The sequence below is a fragment of the Schistocerca gregaria genome, chromosome 8 (genome assembly GCF_023897955.1).
Source record: "Schistocerca gregaria isolate iqSchGreg1 chromosome 8, iqSchGreg1.2, whole genome shotgun sequence".
Classification (NCBI taxonomy): Eukaryota; Metazoa; Arthropoda; class Insecta; order Orthoptera; family Acrididae; genus Schistocerca; species Schistocerca gregaria.
In genome coordinates this window covers 492,953,688-492,975,195 of record NC_064927.1, presented here as the reverse complement: position 1 = coordinate 492,975,195, position 21,508 = coordinate 492,953,688, and the positions used below count along the sequence as shown (strand labels likewise).

The following is a 21,508-nucleotide window of genomic DNA, read 5'->3' as shown; positions in this document are numbered from 1 at the left end:
AATATGTGGTACGCTAAACACCTGACAGATCTAAAAAAAAAAAAAGTTTTCTTACTGTACTCCATATACAGTAGTTTGAAGTCTGACTGTGCCAAATCAGCCTATGTGGAATGCACGATTGAATACAAAAAAGGCATCCTGCAAAAAAAAAAAAAAAAAAAAAAAAACAATAACAGTGGTGCTACAGATACTAAAAAAGACCAAATTAATACCCCACTTCAAACACTCAATGAGTTTTTTATTAATTCAGTGAAAGAAATAGGAGGTACAATAATCAAACCAGACATTAGTCCATCAGAGTTACTGTCTAAAAATTAGGGTATACAGTCACTAAACACAAGCATGCTAACTTTCTCCGAAGTATCGCCTAAATTTGTACAAGGAGTCATAAAACAACTGAAATCATCTGATAACTTAGATATATATGACATATCATGCAACCTGCTAAATAAAGTGTGTGATTGCATTCTGTACCCTTTAACCCATTGCATAAGCAGTGCTTACTTGAGGGAAATTTTCCTGATGGATTAAAACTGTCTAGGATCGTCCCAGTACACAAAAAGGGAGATAAAGACTCTACATCTAGTTACAGGCCTATTTCAATAGTACCCGCATTCTCCAAGGTAATAAAATGCATCATGTACCAACAATTATCATGTCACATTGAGAACCTAGGAATAATTAATGTTACACAAAATTGGTTTAGGAAGAATCTGTCGACCATTGATGTGATCGGCACAATAGTCAGTTACATCCTCAAAGTTTTTGAGGACAAAGCCTTTGCTCAGGTCTCTTTCTGTGACCTAAGCAAGGCCTTCGACTGTGTTGAGCACACACCGCTACTAGAGAAACTAAAATCCTACGGCATCAAAGGAAACGGTCTCAGACTATTAAAAGCTTATCTCAGTAACTGTAAACAGGTAGTTTGTGTTGGTAAGGAAATGTCAAACATAGAAAATGTTGAAGTAGGTGTGCCTCAGGGATCTTTACTGGGCCTCTTCCTGTTTCTGATAATGATCAATGACATCCCCTCCTTTATTAGATCCACCACTGTATTGTGCACAGATGATATGACTTTTCTACATAGCAGTAACAATTTTAAAACCTGTGCTGAAAATACACTCCCTCACGCAGCATATTGGTTCAGAGCAAATGATTTCTTGCTAAATGAAAGTAAAACTCGCCAGATAATCTTCACTCTGAGACAAGCCACTATCTGATCACCCTAGTTCTGTTAAATTCCTGTGAGTTTTTGTAGACGAAAAGTTATTGTGGGGTCAACATGTAAACTTTATTAGTAGGAAGCTATCTACAGTAATTTATTTACTAAGACAACTCAGAAATTGTGTACCTGAAACATATGTTAGATCATTTTATTTTGCATTTTTCCAAAGTATAATATCCTATGGCATTATCTTATGGGGTAATTGTAGTCATATACATGACATCCTATTATTTCAGAAGAAAGCCATTAGGATTATTACAAATTCTTCATATAAGGCTCACTGTAAACCCTTATTTCCTGAACAAAAAATTATGACAGTAATAAAACTCTATGTATACACTGTCTTAATCAATACGAAGAAGAACCTACAACATGTGAAACATAGAGAAAATGTACATTGTTATAGTACAAGAAGCATCAAACACACATACACACCTTACCACAGATTATCAAAATCGACAAATAGCCACGAAGTCACAGGGCATGAACTATTTAATAAGCTGCCACATGCTATACAGAATCTTCCTGAACATACATTCAGTGAGAGACTGCATAAATAGTTAATTGCCGACCCATTCTATGCATCAATGAATTCTTCAACTGTAAAATGAATAATCCAATAGATGATCCATTGTACATTTATTGTAATATAAGCTAAAATATTTCAGTAGTCAGTACATTATCACACTGTATTGTAAATTCTTCATTTGATGCTGTCAATCGCTGTAATGGCCTAAAGACAATAAAATACATATTATTATTATTATTATTATTATTATTATTATTATTATTATTATTATTATTATCATCATCTGGTAAGCAAACATGAGACCGTGTTGAAAGATGTTTTCTTTTCCAGTGAGGTCAGTGTGAAAGAACCCTTTAGAGCATCAATTAATAAAATATGAGTATATGGAGTGGTAAAAAAAGAATGTAAAACATAAAATAACAATTTAAAACATACAACAAGTTTAATATAAGAATGTTGAAAATATTCTGACAGGAAATTGTGACCAGCTTATTTTCTAAAAATAGCATTTCAGAAACAAGTTTTATTACCAGCAATGAATGTGGCTTGAAAGCTTTTTTAATTTATGTTGTAAAACTCAGTGTGGTCTCAGCTGGCAGAGGCTTTGGTCGGTGTTTGGGTGTGTCATCTGTATTTGACAAAATCGTTGTTGGTAGAAAGTTTATTTTGTGACAGTGTTTGTGTTGTGCCTCTCTGCGACTCAGCATCTTCGTTATATGGTTAGTAGCAACTATCCTTCTCATAATACAAGGTGTCCCAAAAAGAATGACCCAATTTTAATTTGTAATAATATTTAGACAAATCTCCTTAGGTAACAGAAACAGTGCTAAATGTAATCGGTACAGTGTAGAGTTTCAGAAAAAATCCGCTAGATGTTGCTATGAGTGCTGACCTGGAGCGTGCAGTGAGTCTCACGTAATATGGCGTCAACGTAACAGCCGGCATATTGTGTTGTTGAATTTAGTCTCACTCAATCAGTGATCGCAGTTCTTCGGGTGTTTCATATTCAATTTCCTGCTAAACCACCATCACCAAAGAACATTCGACAGTGGTATAAACAGTTTGAAGAAACAGGGTGCCTCTGTAAAGGCTAAAGTCCTGGCCGACCACGTGTTACTGAAAAAATTGTTGAACCAATCCGATGAGCATTTGAGTGGATGTCATCCATGCAGCCAGTGGAGGACATATTGAACATTTATGATAGATTTTTATAAACTTCTGCCTTTCATGAGTAATTTAGTATGCAATTTGTTGGTGTTAAGCCCTCCTTCCTAATAAATAATTCTATTTAAAATTAGGTCATTCTTTTTGGGACGCCTGTATTGTTACATTCCATCCTGGATTTTTCAAGAATATTAATTACATATGAACTTTTGTACAAAAAACATTTTTTATATATATATAATTGTTTCAAAGATATTCTTCCAAACCTAAAATGCCACATTACAATTCAGGGTATTTTTTACCCCTTTAAGACTGAAATTGGACACAAACAAAAAATAGGTATTGCACTATTTTGCTCCCCTACACACCTGCCAAGTTTCATCAAGATCATTTATTAACACATTGGAATGTTCCCTCGTGAGTCACGAGGGGACTACTGCTTTTTGGCTCTACGGTGGGGCTCTGGGAGGTGATGAATGACTGGAGGGGTAAGACACAGGGTGTGTGTGTGTGTGTGTGTGTGTGTGTGTGTGTGTGTGTGTGTGTGTGTGTGTACAATATTGGGACAGTAATTTCTTTCTGTGAAGGCCTCAGTGAGACCCTTGGTATATTGGGAAAGGGACTGATTGTTACTACAGTTGCAATTACCTCGGGTGGCTAGGTTCTATGGAAAGCACGTCTTGGAGTGGAATGGATGGCAGCTTTTTAAATGTAGGTGTTGCTGGTGGTTGGTAGGTTTGTTATTGACTGAGGTACTGATGTACCCATCTTTGAGGTGGTCAGCATAGAGGACGTTGTGTTGAGAAGTGCCACATAAAGTGAATGGCAGAGAAGGTGTTGGGTTTCTGGAGAAATTTGTATAGGCTGTCCTCATCCTTGGGCCAGATCATGAAGGTGTCATTGGTGAATCTGAACCAGGTGAACAGTTTGGGATTTTGGGAGCTTAGGGAAAATTCCTCTGGAAGGCCCATGAATAGGTTGGCTTAGGGTGGTGACATGCAGGTGCCCATTGCTGTATTACAGCTTTGCTTGTAGGTTATGCCATCGTAGGTGAATTTGTTGTGGGTGAGGATATAGTTGGTCGTCTTGATTAAGGAGGAGGATTTAGGTTTCTATTGAGTTGGGCATTGGGAAATTTAGTATTCAGGAGCAGCAAGGCCATATGCATTAGGAATATTTGTGTAGAGGTCACCATGTGGTAAAGGAATAAGAACTATGGAGAGTTGGTTGAGGAAATGATTGGTTTCTATACACAGGAGGGTAGGTTCAGATAGTAAGCAGAGATTCTGTCAGTGGGGTCACATTAACTGCTCCCAAATCAGGTATCCTGAAAGTATTCTGAAGGTGGCAGGGGTAAAATACAGGGAGCGAAAGGCTATTTACAATTTGTACAGAAACCAGATGGCAGTTATAAGAGTCGAGGGACATGAAAGGGAAGCAGTGGTTGGGAAGGGAGTAAGACAGGGTTGTAGCCTCTCCTGATGTTATTCAATCTGTATATTGAGCAAGCAGTAAAGGAAACAAAAGAAAAATTCAGAGTAGGTATCAAAATCCATGGAGAAGAAATAAAAACTTGGAGGGTTGCCGATGACATTGTAATTCTGTCAGTGACAGCAAAGGACTTGGAACAGCAGTTGAACGGAATGGACAGTGTCTTGAAAGGAGGATATAAGATGAACATCAACAAAAGCAAAACGAGTATAATGGAATGTAGTCTATTTAAGTTGGGTGATGACGAGGGAATTAGATTAGTAAACGAAACACTTAAAGTAGTAAAGGAGTTTTGCTATTTGGGGAGCAAAATACCTGATGATGGTCAAAGTAGAGAGGATATAAAATGTAGACTGGCAATGGCAAGGAAAGCGTTTCTGAAGAAGAGAAATTTGTTAACATCGAGTATAGATTTAAGTGTCAGGAAGTCGTTTCTGAAAGTACACTCCTGGAAATGGAAAAAAGAACACATTGACGCTAGTGTGTCAGACCCACCATACTTGCTCCGGACACTGCGAGAGGGCTGTACAAGCAATGATCACACGCATGGCACAGCGGACACACCAGGAACCGCAGTGTTGGCCGTTGAATGGCGCTAGCTGCGCAGCATTTGTGCGCCGCCGACAGTGTGAACGTGAACCGTATGTGCAGTTGACGGACTTTGAGCGAGGGCGTATAGTGGGAATGCGGGAGGCCGGGTGGACGTACCGCCAAATTGCTCAACAAGTGGGGCGTGAGGTCTCCACAGTACATTGATGTTGTCGCCAGTGGTCGGCGGAAGGTGCACGTGCCCGTCGACCTGGGACCGGACCGCAGCGACGCACGGATGCACGCCAACACCGTAGGATCCCACGCAGTGCCGTAGGGGACCGCACCGCCACTTCCCAGCAAATTAGGGACACTGTTGCTCCTGGGGTATCGGCGAGGACCATTCGCAACCGTCTCCATGAAGCTGGGCTACGGTCCCGCACACCGTTAGGCCGTCTTCCGCTCACGCCCCAACATCGTGCAGCCCGCCTCCAGTGGTGTCGCGACAGGCGTGAATGGAGGGACGAATGGAGACGTGTCATCTTCAGCGATGAGAGTCGCTTCTGCCTTGGTGCCAATGATGGTCGTATGCGTGTTTGGCGCCGTGCAGGTGAGCGCCACAATCAGGACTGCATACGACCGAGGCACACAGGGCCAACACCCGGCATCATGGTGTGGGGAGCGATGTCCTACACTGGCCGTACACCTCTGGTGATCGTCGAGGGGACACTGAATAGTGCACGGTACATCCAAACCGTCATCGAACCCATCGTTCTACCATTTCTAGACCGGCAAGGGAACTTGCTGTTCCAACAGGACAATGCACGTCCGCATGTATCCCGTGCCACCCAACGTGCTCTAGAAGGTGTAAGTCAACTACCCTGGCCAGCAAGATCTTCGGATCTGTCCCCCATTGAGCATGTTTGGGACTGGATGAAGCGTCGTCTCACGCGCCAGCACGAACGCTGGTCCAACTGAGGCGCCAGGTGGAAATGGCATGGCAAGCCGTTCCACAGGACTACATCCAGCATCTCTACGATTGTCTCCATGGGAGAATAGCAGCCTGCATTGCTGCGAAAGGTGGATATACACTGTACTAGTGCCGACATTGTGCATGCTTTGTTGCCTGTGTCTATGTGCCTGTGGTTCTGTCAGTGTGATCATGTGATGTATCTGACCCCAGGAATGTGTCAATAAAGTTTCCCCTTCCTGGGACAATGAATTCACGGTGTTCTTATTTCAATTTCCAGGAGTGTATTTGTATGGAGTGTAGCCATGTATGGAAGTGAAAGATGGACGATAACTAGTTTGGACAAGAAGAGAATAGAAGCTTTCAAAATGTGGTGCTACAGTAGAATGCTGAAGATTAGATGGGTAGATCACATAACTAATGAGGAAGTATTGAATAGGTTTGGGGAGAATAGAAGTTTGTGGCACAACTTGACCAGAAGAAGGGATCGGTTGGTAGGACATGTTGTCAGGCATCAAGGGATCACCAATTTAGTATTGGAGGGTAGCGTGGAGGGTAAAAATCGTAGAGGGAGACCAAGAGATACACTAAGCAGATTCAGAAGGATGTAGATTGCAGTAGGTACTGCGAGATGAAGCTTGCACAGGATAGAGTACCATGGAGAGCTGCATCAAACCAGTCTCAGGACCGAAGACCACAACAACAACAACATGTTTGCTTGCTGATATTTTTGATGAGAAAGGTGGAATGAGGATTGAGGCAGCTGATTCTCCACTTTTGTCAGATTCTCTTAAAGAGGAATATACTCACTATTTTTGTGCTCTGACAGGATCTATTTTCCACCGGTTCCCTTCTTTTTCCCTGTTACAACAGGGTGTGCTGTTCATATACACTGAAGCACCGTAGAAATTAGTATAGGCATGCGTATTCAAATATAGAGACATGTAAAGAGGCAGAATACAGTGCTGCTGACGCCAACACCTATACAAGAAAAGTGTCTGGCGCACTTTTTAGATCTGTTACTGCTGTTACGATGGCAGGTTATCAAGATTTAAAGTGAGTTTGAACTTGGTGTTATAGTCAGCGCACGAACGATGGGACACAGGATCTCCAAGGTAGCGATGAAGTGGGGATTGTTCCTTACAACCATTTCATGAGTGTACTGTGAATATTGGGAATCCAGTAAAAACATCAAATCTCCGACATTGCTGCGGCTGGGAAAAGATCCTGCAAGATCTGGCCTGATGATGACTGAGAGAATTGTTCAATGTGACAGATAATTGTTCAATGTGACAGAAGTGCAACCCTTCCGCAAACTGCTGCAGACTTCAGTGTTGGGCCATCAACTAGTGTTAGTGTGTGAACCATTCAATGAAACAAAATAGATATGGGCTTTCGCAGCTGAAGGCCCACGCATGTACCCTTGATGACTGCATGACACACAGCTTTACACCTCACCTGGGTCAGTCGACACCGACATTGGACTGTTGATGACTGGAAACATGTTGCCTGGTCGGTCGTGTTTCATTTCATGTTGTATCAAGGGAATGGATGTTTATGGGTATGGAGACAACCTCATGAACCCATGGACCCTGCATGTCGGCAAAGGACTGTTCAAGCTGGTGGAGGCTCTGTAATGATATGGGGTGTGTGCATATGGGATCCCTAATACGTCTAGATACAACTCTGACAGGTGACGCATACATAAGTTTCCTGTTTGATCACCTGTGTCCATTCATGTCCATTGTGCATTCCAATGGACTTTGTCAGTTCCTGCAGGATAGTGCGATACCCCACATATCCAGAATTGCTCCAGAGTGGCTCCAGGAACGCTCTTCTGACGTTAAACAGTTCTTTCCAGACATGAACAATATTTAGCATCAGGGACACGCTGCAACATGCTGTTCAGAAGAGATCTCCACCCCCTTGTACTCTTATGGATTTATGGACAGCCCTGTAGGATTCATGGAGTCAATTCCCTCCAGAGCACTGCTTCAGACATTAGTCCAGTCCACACCAGGTTGTGTTGCAGCAGTTCTGCGTGCTCGTGAGGGGCCTACACAATATAGGTAGGAGTACCAGTTTCTTTGGTTCTTCAGTGTATTTAAGCAAAATTCTGTAGGTAAGTAAAATTCATATACATCTACATGGATACTCTGCAAATCAAATTTAAGTGCCTGGCAGAGGGTTCACGAACCACCTTCACAATTCTCTATTATTCCAATCTCTTACAGTGTGCGGAAATAACGAACACCTATATCCTTCCGTATGAGTTATGATTTCCCTTATATTATCGTGGTGATCGTTTCTCCCTATGTAGGTCGGCGTCAACAAAATAGTTTCACATTCGGAGGAGAAAGTTGTTGATTGGAATTTCGTGAGAAGATTCCGTCGCAACGAAAAACGCCTTTGTTGTAATGAAGTCCTTCCCAAAGCCTATATCATTTCAGCGACACTCTCTCCTCTATTTCGCGATGATACAAAACTTGCTTCCTTTCTTTGAATTTCTCGATGTACTCCGTCAGTCCCATATGGTAAGGATCCCACCCGCACAGCAGCATTCTAAAAGAGGAAGGACAAGAGTAGTGTAGGCAGTTTCCTTAGTAAATCTGTTACATTTTCTAAGTGTACTGCCAATAAAACGCAGTCTTTGGTTAGCATTGCCTACAACATTTTCTATGTGTTCCTTCCAATTTAAGTTGTGCGTAACTGAAATTTGTTGGTATTTAGTTGAATTTACTGGCTTTAGATTTGACTGATTTATCGTGTTCCCGAAGTTTAACGCATTGCTTTTAGCACTCGTGTAAATGACCTCACACTTCTCGTTATTTAAGGTCAATTGCCAATTTTCTCACCATTCCGATATCTTTTCTAAATCATTTTGCAATTTGTTTTGATCTTTTGATAAGTTTATTAGTCGACAAATGACAGCGTTATCTGCAAACAACCTAAGACGGCTGCTCAGATTGTCTCCCAAATCGTTTATATAGGGCCTATAATTCTACCTTGGGGAATGCTAGAAATCACTTCAGTTTTACTCGATGACTTTCCGTCATTACTATGAACTGTGACCTCTGTGACAGGAAATCACAAATCCAGTCACGTTACTGAGACTGTATTCCATAAGCACGCAATTTCACTAAAGTCACTTGTGTGGTAGAGTGCCAAAAGCCTCCATCCAGAAATACAGAATCGATCTGAAATTGCTTGTCAATAGCACTCAACACTTCATGCTAATAAAGAGCTAGTTGTGTTTCACAAGAATGGCAGCCCATTCGTCGTGGAGTGCTGAACTGAGGAGAGGTATCGATGTCAGTCAGTGAGGCCTGGCACAAAGTCGGCATTCAAAAACATCCCAAAGGTGTTCTATAGGATTCAGGTCAGGACTCTGTGCAGGCCAATCCATTACAGGGATGTTATTGTCATGTAACCAAACCGGTGCAGGCCATGCATTATGAAAAGGTCCTCGATCATGTTGAAAGATACAGTCGCCATCCCCGAAATCCTCAACAGCGGGAAGCAAGAAGGTGCTTAAAACATCAAGGTAGGCCTGCGCTGTGATAGTGCTACACGAAATGATAAAGGGAGCACCCCCCTCAATGGAAGACATGACCACATCATAGCACCACTGCCTCCGAATTTTACTGTTGGCACTAACACGCTGGCAGATGGTGTTCACTGGGCATTCGCCATACCCACACCCTGGCATCAGATTGCCACACTGTGTACTGTGATTCGTCACTTCACACAACATTTTCCACTGTTCAATTGTCCAATGTTTACACTCCGTACACCAAGCAAGACGTCGTTGGCATTTACCGGTGTGGTGTGTGGCTTATGAGCAGCCGCTCAACCACAAAATCCAAGTTTTCTCACCTCCTGCCTTACTGTCATAGTACTTGCAGTGGACCCTGATGCAGTTTGGAATTCCTGTATGATGATCTGGATAGATGTTTGCCTATTGCACATTACGACCCTCTTCAACTGTCAGTGGTCTCTGTCAGTCAACAGATGAGGTCGACCTATACTCTTTGTGTTGTACGTGTCCCTTCACATTTCCAGTTCACTATCACATCGGAAATAGTGGACCTAGGGATGTGTAGGAGTGTGGAAATCTCATGTAGAGACGTATGACACAAGTGGCACCCAATCACCTGACCACGTTTGAAGTCCGTGAGTTCTGCGGAGCACCCATTTTGCTCTCTCACGATGTCTAACGACTACTGAGGTCGCTGATATGGTGTGCCTGGCAGTGGGTGGTAGCACAATGCACATAATATGAAAAACATTTTTTTGGGGGGGTGTCCAGATAGTTTTGATCACTTTATACAAAAAAATACACTGTTTGAAATGCAAGTTCAAACAATTTTATATAGCAAAATAGTTTTTTTTAATGAGTTACTTACACTGTCAGCTGGCACCAAAGAATAATTTCCGGGTCAAGACAGCCTGTATTGACATGAAGCACCTATTTTAGAGATACAGTGCACCATAAAATTTTTCCTGGCAAAAAATGGCAACTAAACAATAGTTTGGTAAACTCGGAACCCTTCCCGTGTGTTCACTACGTCTGTCAAAACTATGTTTACACCTCAAGCTGGATGCAATGTACATATTTTATGTGTATAAACATGGTAACTTTGAACCTCTCGATCTCAATAACATATAACTATATTGAAAAAAGTTTTGAGATTCCCTTCATCTGAAGAATATATAGTAAAAATTTTGTTGATTTGATGTGGATGAAATTATAGAAGTGGCCCTCCCCACAACTAGTACCCAAAATCATGGTTTTCCAGGTGTGTCGTGATAATGGATAAAGATTTTTGGAAACAGGAATATGGTGTTTCTAGATAAATGTCTAAAGAATGTACACTTAAAATTTGAGCCCTTTGCAATGTTAATTTTATTGATAATTGTGACTCACAGTGCAAAAATGGTTAAAAAAAGGATTTTTATGCATAAACACAGTAACTTTAACCTCTGGATCTCCATAAAGATATTTTATATCTTTTGCAGTATTGATGGGTGATTCCAGCTTTGCCCGTGACATTATCCGTGGTACATTTTGATATTGTTGCAATCCTCTTTGTGTTGTGTATTCATATTTTGTGTCACGCAATTCAAGTAAAAGAAAGTGCTTATTGACAGTTTCAGATAAAACACTCAACCTCTCAAGGCTAGAACAGACAGCTTCATTACTGTGGCATCAACTCGCACGAGGCCACAAGGCACTGACATCTCTCCCCGCTGCATGTTACGATGTTTACACCCGCGCTGTGGGCAGCAGTCAGTCCCTTCGGGCCAGCATCCAACAAGTCCTCGTGGAGAAGCTGTCGCGGTACAGGAGCTTCCTGAAACACAGCACTCGAGAAGACACTTTTCTTCCACTGTCAGCACTCGCGTGCCCTGCGCCACTGCTTACTACGAACAGCATTTTCACTGGACTGAAGAGTTCTGCTGCTGCTCTTTTGACAGTAGCAGCAAATGTGGAGGTTTGTAGTCGCGGATTGTGTCCAGCTGTCTGTGCTTGCCCACAACACTGTCACTTTGTATTGTGGATGTTACTTGACCCCTCTGTTCTGTTGTTTAATTCGTTTTGTCATTTCTTACAGTTGAGTAGTGAAACAATTTCCATGGTGACAGGTGTTGATGTGGCGCAAAATTCCACAAGCCTTCTTGACGACCTCACATTTGTTCTTTTTTCTATGATGTCACACAGAGGAATGCAATTGGCTGACATTTGGCTACCATCCAAAGTTCAGTCCAGTGGTAATGGAATTCTTCAGCCTGCTCTTCAAATGTACCAAAAACTTTCAGACAAATGGAGGAGGTAATAGGACGTAAAGTGCCTTCCGCCACACACCGTTGGGTGGCTTGCGGAGTATAAATGTAGATGTAGATGTAGATTTAGATTTAGAAACTCATATGAGATAAATGTTTTCTTCCTGTGATGATGAGGTACATAATTATACTGAGACTAAGGATTAGTGAATTTCCATAAAGATTGTATGAGAAAAATGAAACAAAAAAATTTAGTATCCACGTAATTAGGAATAGCAAAGTTGCGGTTCTTTTGAATATACTAGTCAGTGTGCTTCATTAAATCTTTGTAACATTCTTGAGGACACTGTGCTAAATGGCATATTGAAGGGCAGTATTATTTAAATAATGGAAAATCCAGGGTGGAATAAAAACAAGGTGAAAAATGTATATTGCTACTTACAACATAGAGGTGGCATTGAGTTAAAGACAGGCATTCTGCATTCTTTTTCATTGTGCCTGTTTGCAACTCAACACTCCCAGCGTTATCCTTTAGTTTATTTATGTGTTTGTAACTTGACTATTCCTCATAACAGTACAGGGCGTGTTAATTCATTGCAGGTATAAGTTATATATAATCCTACATAAAGGATATACATAATTTATCGAATTATGCAAGAATGGAGTAAGAGAAGCCAAGGAAAAACCGAGTCAGTATGGCTGAACACGGGTTCAGAGCTCGCTCCTGCCAAATGTGAGTCCAGTGCCTTAACACTGCACTAACTCACTCAGTATTTTATTTGAGAAGCAAACCCTCAATAAAACCCCATGTATCTGGAGACTATAATTAGCATTCATCATCTGCCAGAACTAGAAACATAACATTCTCGAACAAGAACCTTTGTTAGTATTACACTTCAGAAAAATATATAGACACAGCCACCTCCCAACACCATTTCCTTCACAGTTATTCGTTTTAATTGATTATGTTCACTGGCGTGGTGTGTTGTGACTGTATTACAGTGTGTATACGACCCGGGACAACTAGGAGATCCGGGAAAAACCCAGGAATTTTTGCATCTGGGAAAAACCCGGGAATGTTTTAGAATCCCGAGAATTCTTTGGTGTTTCAGTTTTCTGTTAATTTTTTAAAATTTTGATTGGTAAGAACCGATACTCTATCAAAGGACATTACTGTATCCCACTACTGCAGAATAACACTTCAACAACAAAACATAAATGAGAGAAAAAAATGAAAATAACTTAAATTGCAAAGGAAATGTGCCATATACGACGACGACACACGTGCTCATGCAAGCGTGTGCCAGCAGCAAAATGTGTCAAAGGCTTTAGGAAGACTTTACAATGCTTCATAACAACAAGTTGCCTACGATGAATGTGAAGTCACAACTGTTTACATTAGATTCGTTTTAGCAGTTATGAGCGGCTTTGTGCGCATGTGCAGTTGTCACATTTGAGCAGTAGATTCTCCCGCTTCTGGCTACAGGAATGTGGCTGTTGGCTGTGCAAGCAGTCGCAGCAAGCAGCTAGATGCTAGCGGGGAAAGGGGGCGCCAAATTCATATTCTTGAGGAAAAAAGCGAGTTTCACATAGCACTTAGCATCCAGCGGACGTTCATTTTTGAAAATTTTATAACACATTTTAAGTTGATTTCTGAATGAATCATAAGTTGATTTTTGAATGCATGCGTAGTGTATGTGTGATATCTCTGTCAGGAGATTACTCGTTGTATCTAGAAATAAACTTTCCGCAGACAAAAGGGGACGAGGCTGTATGAGCTGAGTGGAGTAAAGCCGAACATATGAATGCCAATCAATGTCTGATTAGGTGGTTGATTGGGTTTGCAAATGATCAGCATTGTTATAATTAAAAGCGAAATCCATAGAGTCAGACTACCAGAATGGAAACAAAAGACTAACAGGAATAACAGGTGAGAAAGATAATGTATTATCTTCTCGGTGTATCCAAGAAAATGAAATTTTGACAGAAAATTTTTGGCTAGATTGCTACACTAGTAGGGACCAGTTCTACAGTCCCTGGCTAGCAGCCGCTTAAGTTCCATCCTGGGAGTAGTGCAGAAAACGCATTGTACGGACACATAATAATGCCTAACTGGAGAATAATCGCTGGATAACTAAACCGGTGATTGTGGTAGTGTTAGTGAAGTTAATTGGCGAACAGATTTTGACAATGGCAGGAAGAGCTACAGAACTGGTGATGAAAAGACTGTTTGTTAGAATGAGGAAGGAGAAGAAACGGGGACATCACACAAATTATCGAAGAATAAGACAATTTCAAATTTATATAAAAATTTCATAATACTACTTTATGATCTCGTGCTTGAGAAACTGGTGCGTATAAATGAATTTGGAACTATTTACTAATGTAAAGCTTTATAATTGTAGTAGGCCACATAGGCATTTGATAGTGGTAATTCGTGAATTATATTTTGTCATATTATAAAAAATGACCATTTGTGCCAAAACGGTCTCGTTTCCAAGAAAATTTACATCCCAAAAACCACACTGAAAATCTTAATATCAGGTCGAGGTCTACTTCACTGGGAATCTGGATATATGAATGTGCACTTTAAGTATGCATTTTAAATGTGCACGTTTTAGTGTGGTTCACGAAATTCCGATGCTCTTGGAATATCCTCTGATGTCTTGTTTCTTTTATGACATAATGTATGATCTTTCAGTGTTTTACACGTACGTACATACGGGCTTCCTACATCATGGTAGCTGCGCAAGTGCGGTGTCGACTGTTATCTGCGCTATCTGGCAACTGCTGAAATGAACATATTTTGAACAGGTCATGGAAAATATTGCGAATGGTGGTTTGAAAAGCGTTACTTTCAAAGTAAATATCCTTTTACATAAGTTGAACTATGTGCGAGAATGTACCATGAATTTCTTAAATTACAGAGCGTTTGACTCTCATTTAGAAGACTCTCTTTAAGACCAGCTGTTTCTTCAAATAAAGATATACAACATGCTCTTTTGATAAATTTTTTTCTGCTATAATTCCTAAGTGATATTTTGAAAACTTATCGCTCTGTAGTTCATTGTGATACTTCCATCACTTTTTCAAATATAAAAACCACCAGAGATTTTCTCCAGCCAAAAGGATTTTTGCAGTGCTTGGAGCACGTATTTCACTATCTGTGAATATATTCCATCCAAGCAATGCCATATTCTGTTTTCCCCTCAAGCATCCAAGTAGCTGATAAAAATTATACATACATATATATATGTGAGTGTGTGCGTGTTTAGAGTAAAATGGTACAGGACATTTGGAATTCTGAGAAGAAGGGGGAAAAAAAGAAATAAGCTGTAGAGAAAGATGGGTAATGTGCAATATGTTCAAGAACCAAGAGGGAACAAATGAAATACTAAGATTAAAAAAGGCATAAAGCAGGGAAAGATGAAAGAACCATGAAAAATTAGCAAGCAAGGAATGCTAAACAAGTAGGGAGAGATAAAAATGAATACCTAAGAAAACAAAGATGTATGGAAGGCATAATTAGAATATCTATATGATTCTACAGCTGATCATGAAGGATTAGTCTTAGGAGATGAAGAAGAATGTAGACAAAAATCACTGGGGACAAATAATGGGGAAATGAGAAGTGGAGAAAGCTTTCCAGGATCTTAAACAAAGGAAAGTGTTGGACTGTGATCAAATAGTGTGTCAGACACTGAAGGCCTTAGGGACTGGTGCTGTAATTAGAATTAAAAATGTAATCAATGGAATATATTACACAGGCCTCCTTAAGGCCATAATGATGCTCTTACCAAAGAAATTCAATGCCAGCCAATGCAAACATTATATGGCAATTATTTTTATGTGCCATGTTACTGAGGCTCTGATCTACCCATCTAATCTTCAGCATTCTTGTCTAGCACCATATTTCAAAAGATTCTATTCTCTTGTTGTCTAAACTATTTATTGTCCCCGTTTCACTTCCATACATGGCTACACTCCAAACAAATACTTTCAGAAACGACTTCCTGACACTTAAATCCATACTCGATGTTAACAAATTTCTCTTCTTCAGAAATGCTTTCCTTGCCATTACCAGTCTACATTTTATATCCTCTCTACTTTGACCATCATCAGTTATTTTGCTCCCCAAATAGCAAACCTCGTTTGCTACTTTAAGTGTCTCATTTCCTAATCTACTTCCCTCGGCATCACTCGACATTCCAGTATCCTCATTTTGCTTTTGTTGATTTTCATCTTATATCCTCCTTTCAAGACATTGTCCATTCCGTTCAACTGCTCTTCCAGGTCCTTTGCTGACAGATTTACAATGTCACTGGTGAACCTCAAAGCTTTTATTTCTTCTCCATGGATTTTAATACCTACTCCAAATTTTTTGTTTGTTTCCTTTACTGCTTGCTCAATATACAGATTGAATAACATTGGGGACAGACTACAACCCTGTCTCACTCCCTTCCCAACCACTGCTTCCTTTTCATGCCCCTCGACTCTTATAACTCTTATAATTTCTGTACAAATTGTGAATAGCCTTTCGCTCCCTGTATTTTACCCCTTCCACCTTCAGAATTTGAAGGAGAGTATTCCAGTCGACATTGTCAAAAGCTATCTCTAAGTATACAAATGCTAGAAACATAGGTTTGCCTTTCCTTAATCTATTTTCTAAGATAAGTCTTAGGGTCAGTATTGCCTCACGTGTTCCAACATTTCTACGGAATCGAACCTGAATCTTCCCCGCGGTCGGATTCTACAAGTTTTTCCATTCGTCTGTAAAGAATTCGAGTTAGTATTTTGCAGCCATGGCTTATTAAACTTATAGTTTGGTAATTTTCACATCTGTCAACACCTGCTTTCTTTGCGATTGGAATGATTATATTCTTCTTGAAGTCTGAGGGTATTTCGCCTGTCTCATACATCTTGCTCACCAGCTGGTAGAGTTTTGTCATGACTGGCTCTCCCAAGGCTATCAGTAGTTCTAATGGAATGTTGTCTACTCCTGGGGCCTTGTTTCGACTCAGGTCTTTCAGTGCTCTGTCAAACTCTTCACGCAGTATCGTATCTCCCATTTCATCTCCGTCTACATCCTCTTCCATTTCCATAATATTGTCCTCAAGTACATTGCCCTTGTATAGACCCTCTATATACTCCTTCCACCTTTCTGCTTTCCCTTCTTTGCTTAGATATGGGTTTCCATCTGAGCTCTTGATATTCATGCAAGTGATGCTCTTTTCTCCAAAGGTCTCTTTAATTTTCCTGTAGGCAGTATCTATCTTACCCCTAGTGAGGTTACATTTGTCCTCTAGCCATCCCTGCGTAGCCATTTTGCACTTCCTGTCGACCTCATTTTTGAGACGTTTGTATTCCTTTTTGGCTGCTTAATTGACTGCATTTTTTTTTTTTTTTAATATTTTCTCCTTTCATCAATTAAATTCAATATCTCTTATGTTACCCAAGGAGTTCTATTAGCCCTCGTCTTTTTACTTACTTGATCCTCTGATATTTTCACTATTTCATCTCTCAAAGCTACCCATTCTTCTTCTACTGTATTTCTTTCTCCCATTCTTGTCAATCGTTCCCTAATGCTCTCCCTGAAGCTCTCTACAACCTCTGGTTCTTTCAGTTTATCCAGGTCCCATCTCCTTAAATTCCCACCTTTTTGCAGTTACTTCAGTTTTAATCTACAGTTCATAATCAATAGATTGTGGTTAGGGTCCACATCTGCCCCTGGAAATGTCTTAAAATTTAAAATCTTGTTCATGTATCTGTGTCTTACCATTACATAATCTATCTGATACCTTCCAGTATCTCCAGGCTTCTTCCATGTATACAACCTCCTTCTACGATTCTTGAATCAAGTGTTAGCTATGATTAAGTTATGCTCTGTGCAAAATTCTACCAGGCGGCTTCCTCTTTCATTCCTTAATCCCATTCCATATTCACCTACTACATTTCCTTCTCTTCCTTTTCCTATTATAGAGTTTGTCACCCATGACAATTAAATTTTTGTCTCCCTTTACTATCAGGATACATCAATCTCTTCATCATCTGCAGAGTTAGTTGGCATATAAACTTGTACTAATGTGTTTACTGTGCTGTTTGTAGTAGCTTACCCGCATTCCTATTGTCCTATTCATTATTAAACCTACTCCTGCATTACCCTTATTTGATTTTGTGTATATAACCCTGTAGTCAACTGACCAGAAGTCTTGTTCCTCCTGCCACCAAACTTCACTAATTCCCACTATATCTAACTTTAACATATCCATTTCCCTTTTTAAATTTTCTAACCTACCTGCCCGATTAAGTGATCTGACATTCCGAACTCCGATCCGTAGAACGCCGTTTTTCTTTCTCCTGATAACAATGTCCTCCTGAGTAGTCCCCATCCGGATATCCGAATGGAGGACTATTTTACCTCCGGGATATTTTACCCAAGAGGACGCCATCATCATTTAACCATACAGTAAAGCTGCATGCCCTCGGGAAAAATTGTACGAGATAAGGTTCCGTATTTATACTAGTTGTTTCAAATCTACTTCATGAAAAACTATTGGATTTCAACTACTACACTAACATTGAAATGTGGTTAACTGCTGCCATTTGTTGCAAAATTCATATTGGCACTGGAAATGGACATTTATATTTTAGTCACATGTCATTTCTGCACTGGATAAAATTTCATCATGCTTCAGTATATGTCAAAATATATCTTAAAACTACATCATTAAAAATATCTTTCCATATATATCACCTAAAACATACATTAAAAAATACACTTTTAAAAATATTTATATGAGGATAATGCAGCAGGTAGTTGAGATTATGCTTTGAATGCTTATCTACAGCACCTCTTAAGATAACTGGAAGAATCCATATCAGTTAAATTCGTTTTCTTCATTTAATAAATTTTGTGGTTTTTCTTTTTCCACAAAAATTTGTAATTGTTTCAAGACATTTAGCAAAGGGCCTTCATTGGTGGTATGGATAATTTTTTGCTGACTTGAATCTTCATAAAGTACATTGACCAGACTCGAAAAACGTTGTAAAAAACACTGTAATTCAAATTCCAACTTTATAGCATTAGGTGAGCATTTAAAGACAACTAACCATACTTTAGGTGAGATTCTAGGCAACATCAAAATTATCCACACTAAAAGTCTTAGAGGAATTAGAAATCTTTATGGGAAAGGGGGAAACCCGCAAAATTGATTAAATGAACAAAACAAATTTAACATGCAAAGATTCTTCCTGTTATGTGAAGAGGTGCTGCAGATAATCATTCAAAACGTAAACTTGACTAGGCGCTGTATTATCGTAAAATATGTATTTTTTTAAATAGCTTAATTTTTGAATGTGTATTTTTGGTGATGTATTTGTAAGGACAGTTTGAAAGATGTATTTTGATAGATATTGTAGCACAATGAAATCTTCTCCAGTGTAGAAATGATGGGTCTATATACATGCCCGTAAAAGCGGTGACTGAAATATAAATTTCCATTTCTGGTACAACATGAATTCTATAAAAAAGGGCAGTAGTGTACCATATTTCAGTGTTAGTGTAGTAGTTGAAATGCAGTTTTTTGTGAAGTAAATTTGTACCAATGAGTAGGAATACAGGTCCTTTTCTCGCTCAATAAGAATACTTTATTATCTTTGAATATGTGTTCCTACAGATGCTGCAACCACTATTGTACAGTTGACTTAATCTCTGTTGCCAACAATGTAATCATCCAACTACTGTATTTTATAGTACTACAGGGTGGTTATAATTAAACTTTCTGTATTTGACACATTACAACACAGAAACTAATTACTGTACTAGAACCAAACTTGATAGCATTCATGTAAGGACATGGCGAAGAGAAATAATGCAGAATCAATTCAATTGAAAAACTTTTAATGTGCTGCCACGGTACATCATACCATTACATACCGGTACCATTACTGCTAAAAAAGGTATTCAACATAGTGCCCTTCAGTGTACAGAAGAGTCGGAAAGCACAGGATGGCATTCAGCACAGCAGAATGGAACATGTCCATAGGTATGCTACCTATCAGCCCCACAACCAGAAATCACTGAGAGTGAGATCAGATGATTGTGCCGGTCAAGCATTTGGAAACAATTGACTGACGATTTGATAATTTCCAAATGCCTTTCATAGAAACAGTTGAACTTCACAAGCAATGTGTGATGTGACCCCTTCTTGCATGAAAACTATCTAGTTCAATGCATCTCTCTTCTGTGGGGCAGGTATGACACGCTGGCAAAGCATATTGCAATAACACTGGCCAGTCACACTGCACGGCTTTGGTCCTTGAGTGCCAACGTGTTAAAAAAAGAATGGTCCAGTGATGAACATAGCTGTGAAGCCACACCGCACGGTGACACATTCACCATACAGGGGAAATCCATGCACAGTGACTGGAGATGAAGATCCCCACACTCAGCAATTCTGTGTGTTCACCTCACCTGTCAGAGAAAAATGATCTTCAGCTGTCCACAGGATGGTCCAGGGCCATCCCTCATCAACTTCCGGATACCATTTGAGAATGGTTCGAAGCATCTTCCGTACAGTGGACCATGGATGTTCAACTATGGTGACACAGCACGCGCACTGCATGACGATTTGGAAGTGCACACATCATTGTCTGCCATAGCAACAGGGGTCGCTGGCTTGTTCCCAGAGCAACACCCAGTTCTCCAGTTGATTCGAACCACTTCATCATGCTCCACACAGTAGGTAGACAAAGAGGACCCTTCTGTAATACTTTCAACCGGCAATGTTCTTGAAATGCAGCTGCAGCATTATTATTGTTTTGATAACAGAGCTTCACCAGTAATGCCCTGCTCCTTTGGTCCAACCTCATGTTAACACGGCAACAAGTGCACTGCGACTGGTCAGGTGAGTGAGACTGTGAATCATGATGACTGATCACAGCACCTGGTGGCCATAGTTGGAACTGGACGGTGGCATTGTGATGCATGGAAATCGTGCACCCCATGCTCTGGACATTAATGCTACCAAGGTAACTAGTTTCCATGTTATAATGTGTTAAAAGAAAGCAGGTGTTGACAGATGTGAAAATTATCAAACTGTCAGTTTAATAAGTCACAGCTGCAAAATACTAACGTGTATTCTTTACAGACAAATGGAAAAGCTGGTAAAAGCCGACCTCAGGGAAGATCAGTTTGTATTGTGTAGAAATATTGGAACACGTAGCCGGCGTGTGGCCGAGTGCTTCTAGGTGCTTCAGTCTGGAACCGTGTGACTGCTACGGCCGCAGGTTCAAATGCCGCCTCGGGCATGGATGTGTGTAATGTCCTTAGGTTAGTCAGGTTTCAGTAGTTCTAAGCTGTAGGGGACTGATGACCTCTGATTTTCAGTCCCATAGTGCACAGAACCATATGAACCATTTTCGAATGTGTCGCAATACTGGCCCTATGACCTAGCTTAGAAGATAAAGGAAATGCAAACCTACATTTCTAGCATTTTCTCGTTTTCATTTCCACTGTCTTGTCTCTCTCTTAACGCCCAATGCTACAATCTCCATCCATCTCTCTCTCCCTCTCTCTCTCTCTCTCTCTCTCTCTCTCTCTCTCTCTCTCTCTCTCTCTCTCTCTCTCTCTCTCTCTCTCTTACTGCCACTTTCTCTCCCTCACTATCAGTGTCTCCTCAGTCTTTCTCTCCAACTGGCACTGCCTCCTCTCTTAAACTGTCACTGTGTCTCTGCTACTGTCTATCAGCATAAAAAAGCGTGAATATGGTTGCAAACCTACGTTTCTAGCATTTGTAGACTTAGAGAAAGCTTTTGA

General features: G+C 40.3%; 1 protein-coding gene across 2 annotated transcripts in view; it reads left to right on the top strand.

Moving 5' to 3' along the window:
• Window positions 1-21,508, top strand: part of LOC126284458 (midasin) — a 481,989-nt gene that overhangs the window by 222,209 nt on the left and 238,272 nt on the right. For both annotated transcript variants that reach the window (XM_049983379.1, XM_049983380.1), the window contains 2 exons: window positions 11,059-11,402; window positions 11,523-11,740. In XM_049983379.1, coding sequence (XP_049839336.1) covers window positions 11,059-11,402; window positions 11,523-11,740 — 562 coding nt within the window. The remainder of the gene's footprint in view (window positions 1-11,058; window positions 11,403-11,522; window positions 11,741-21,508) is intronic.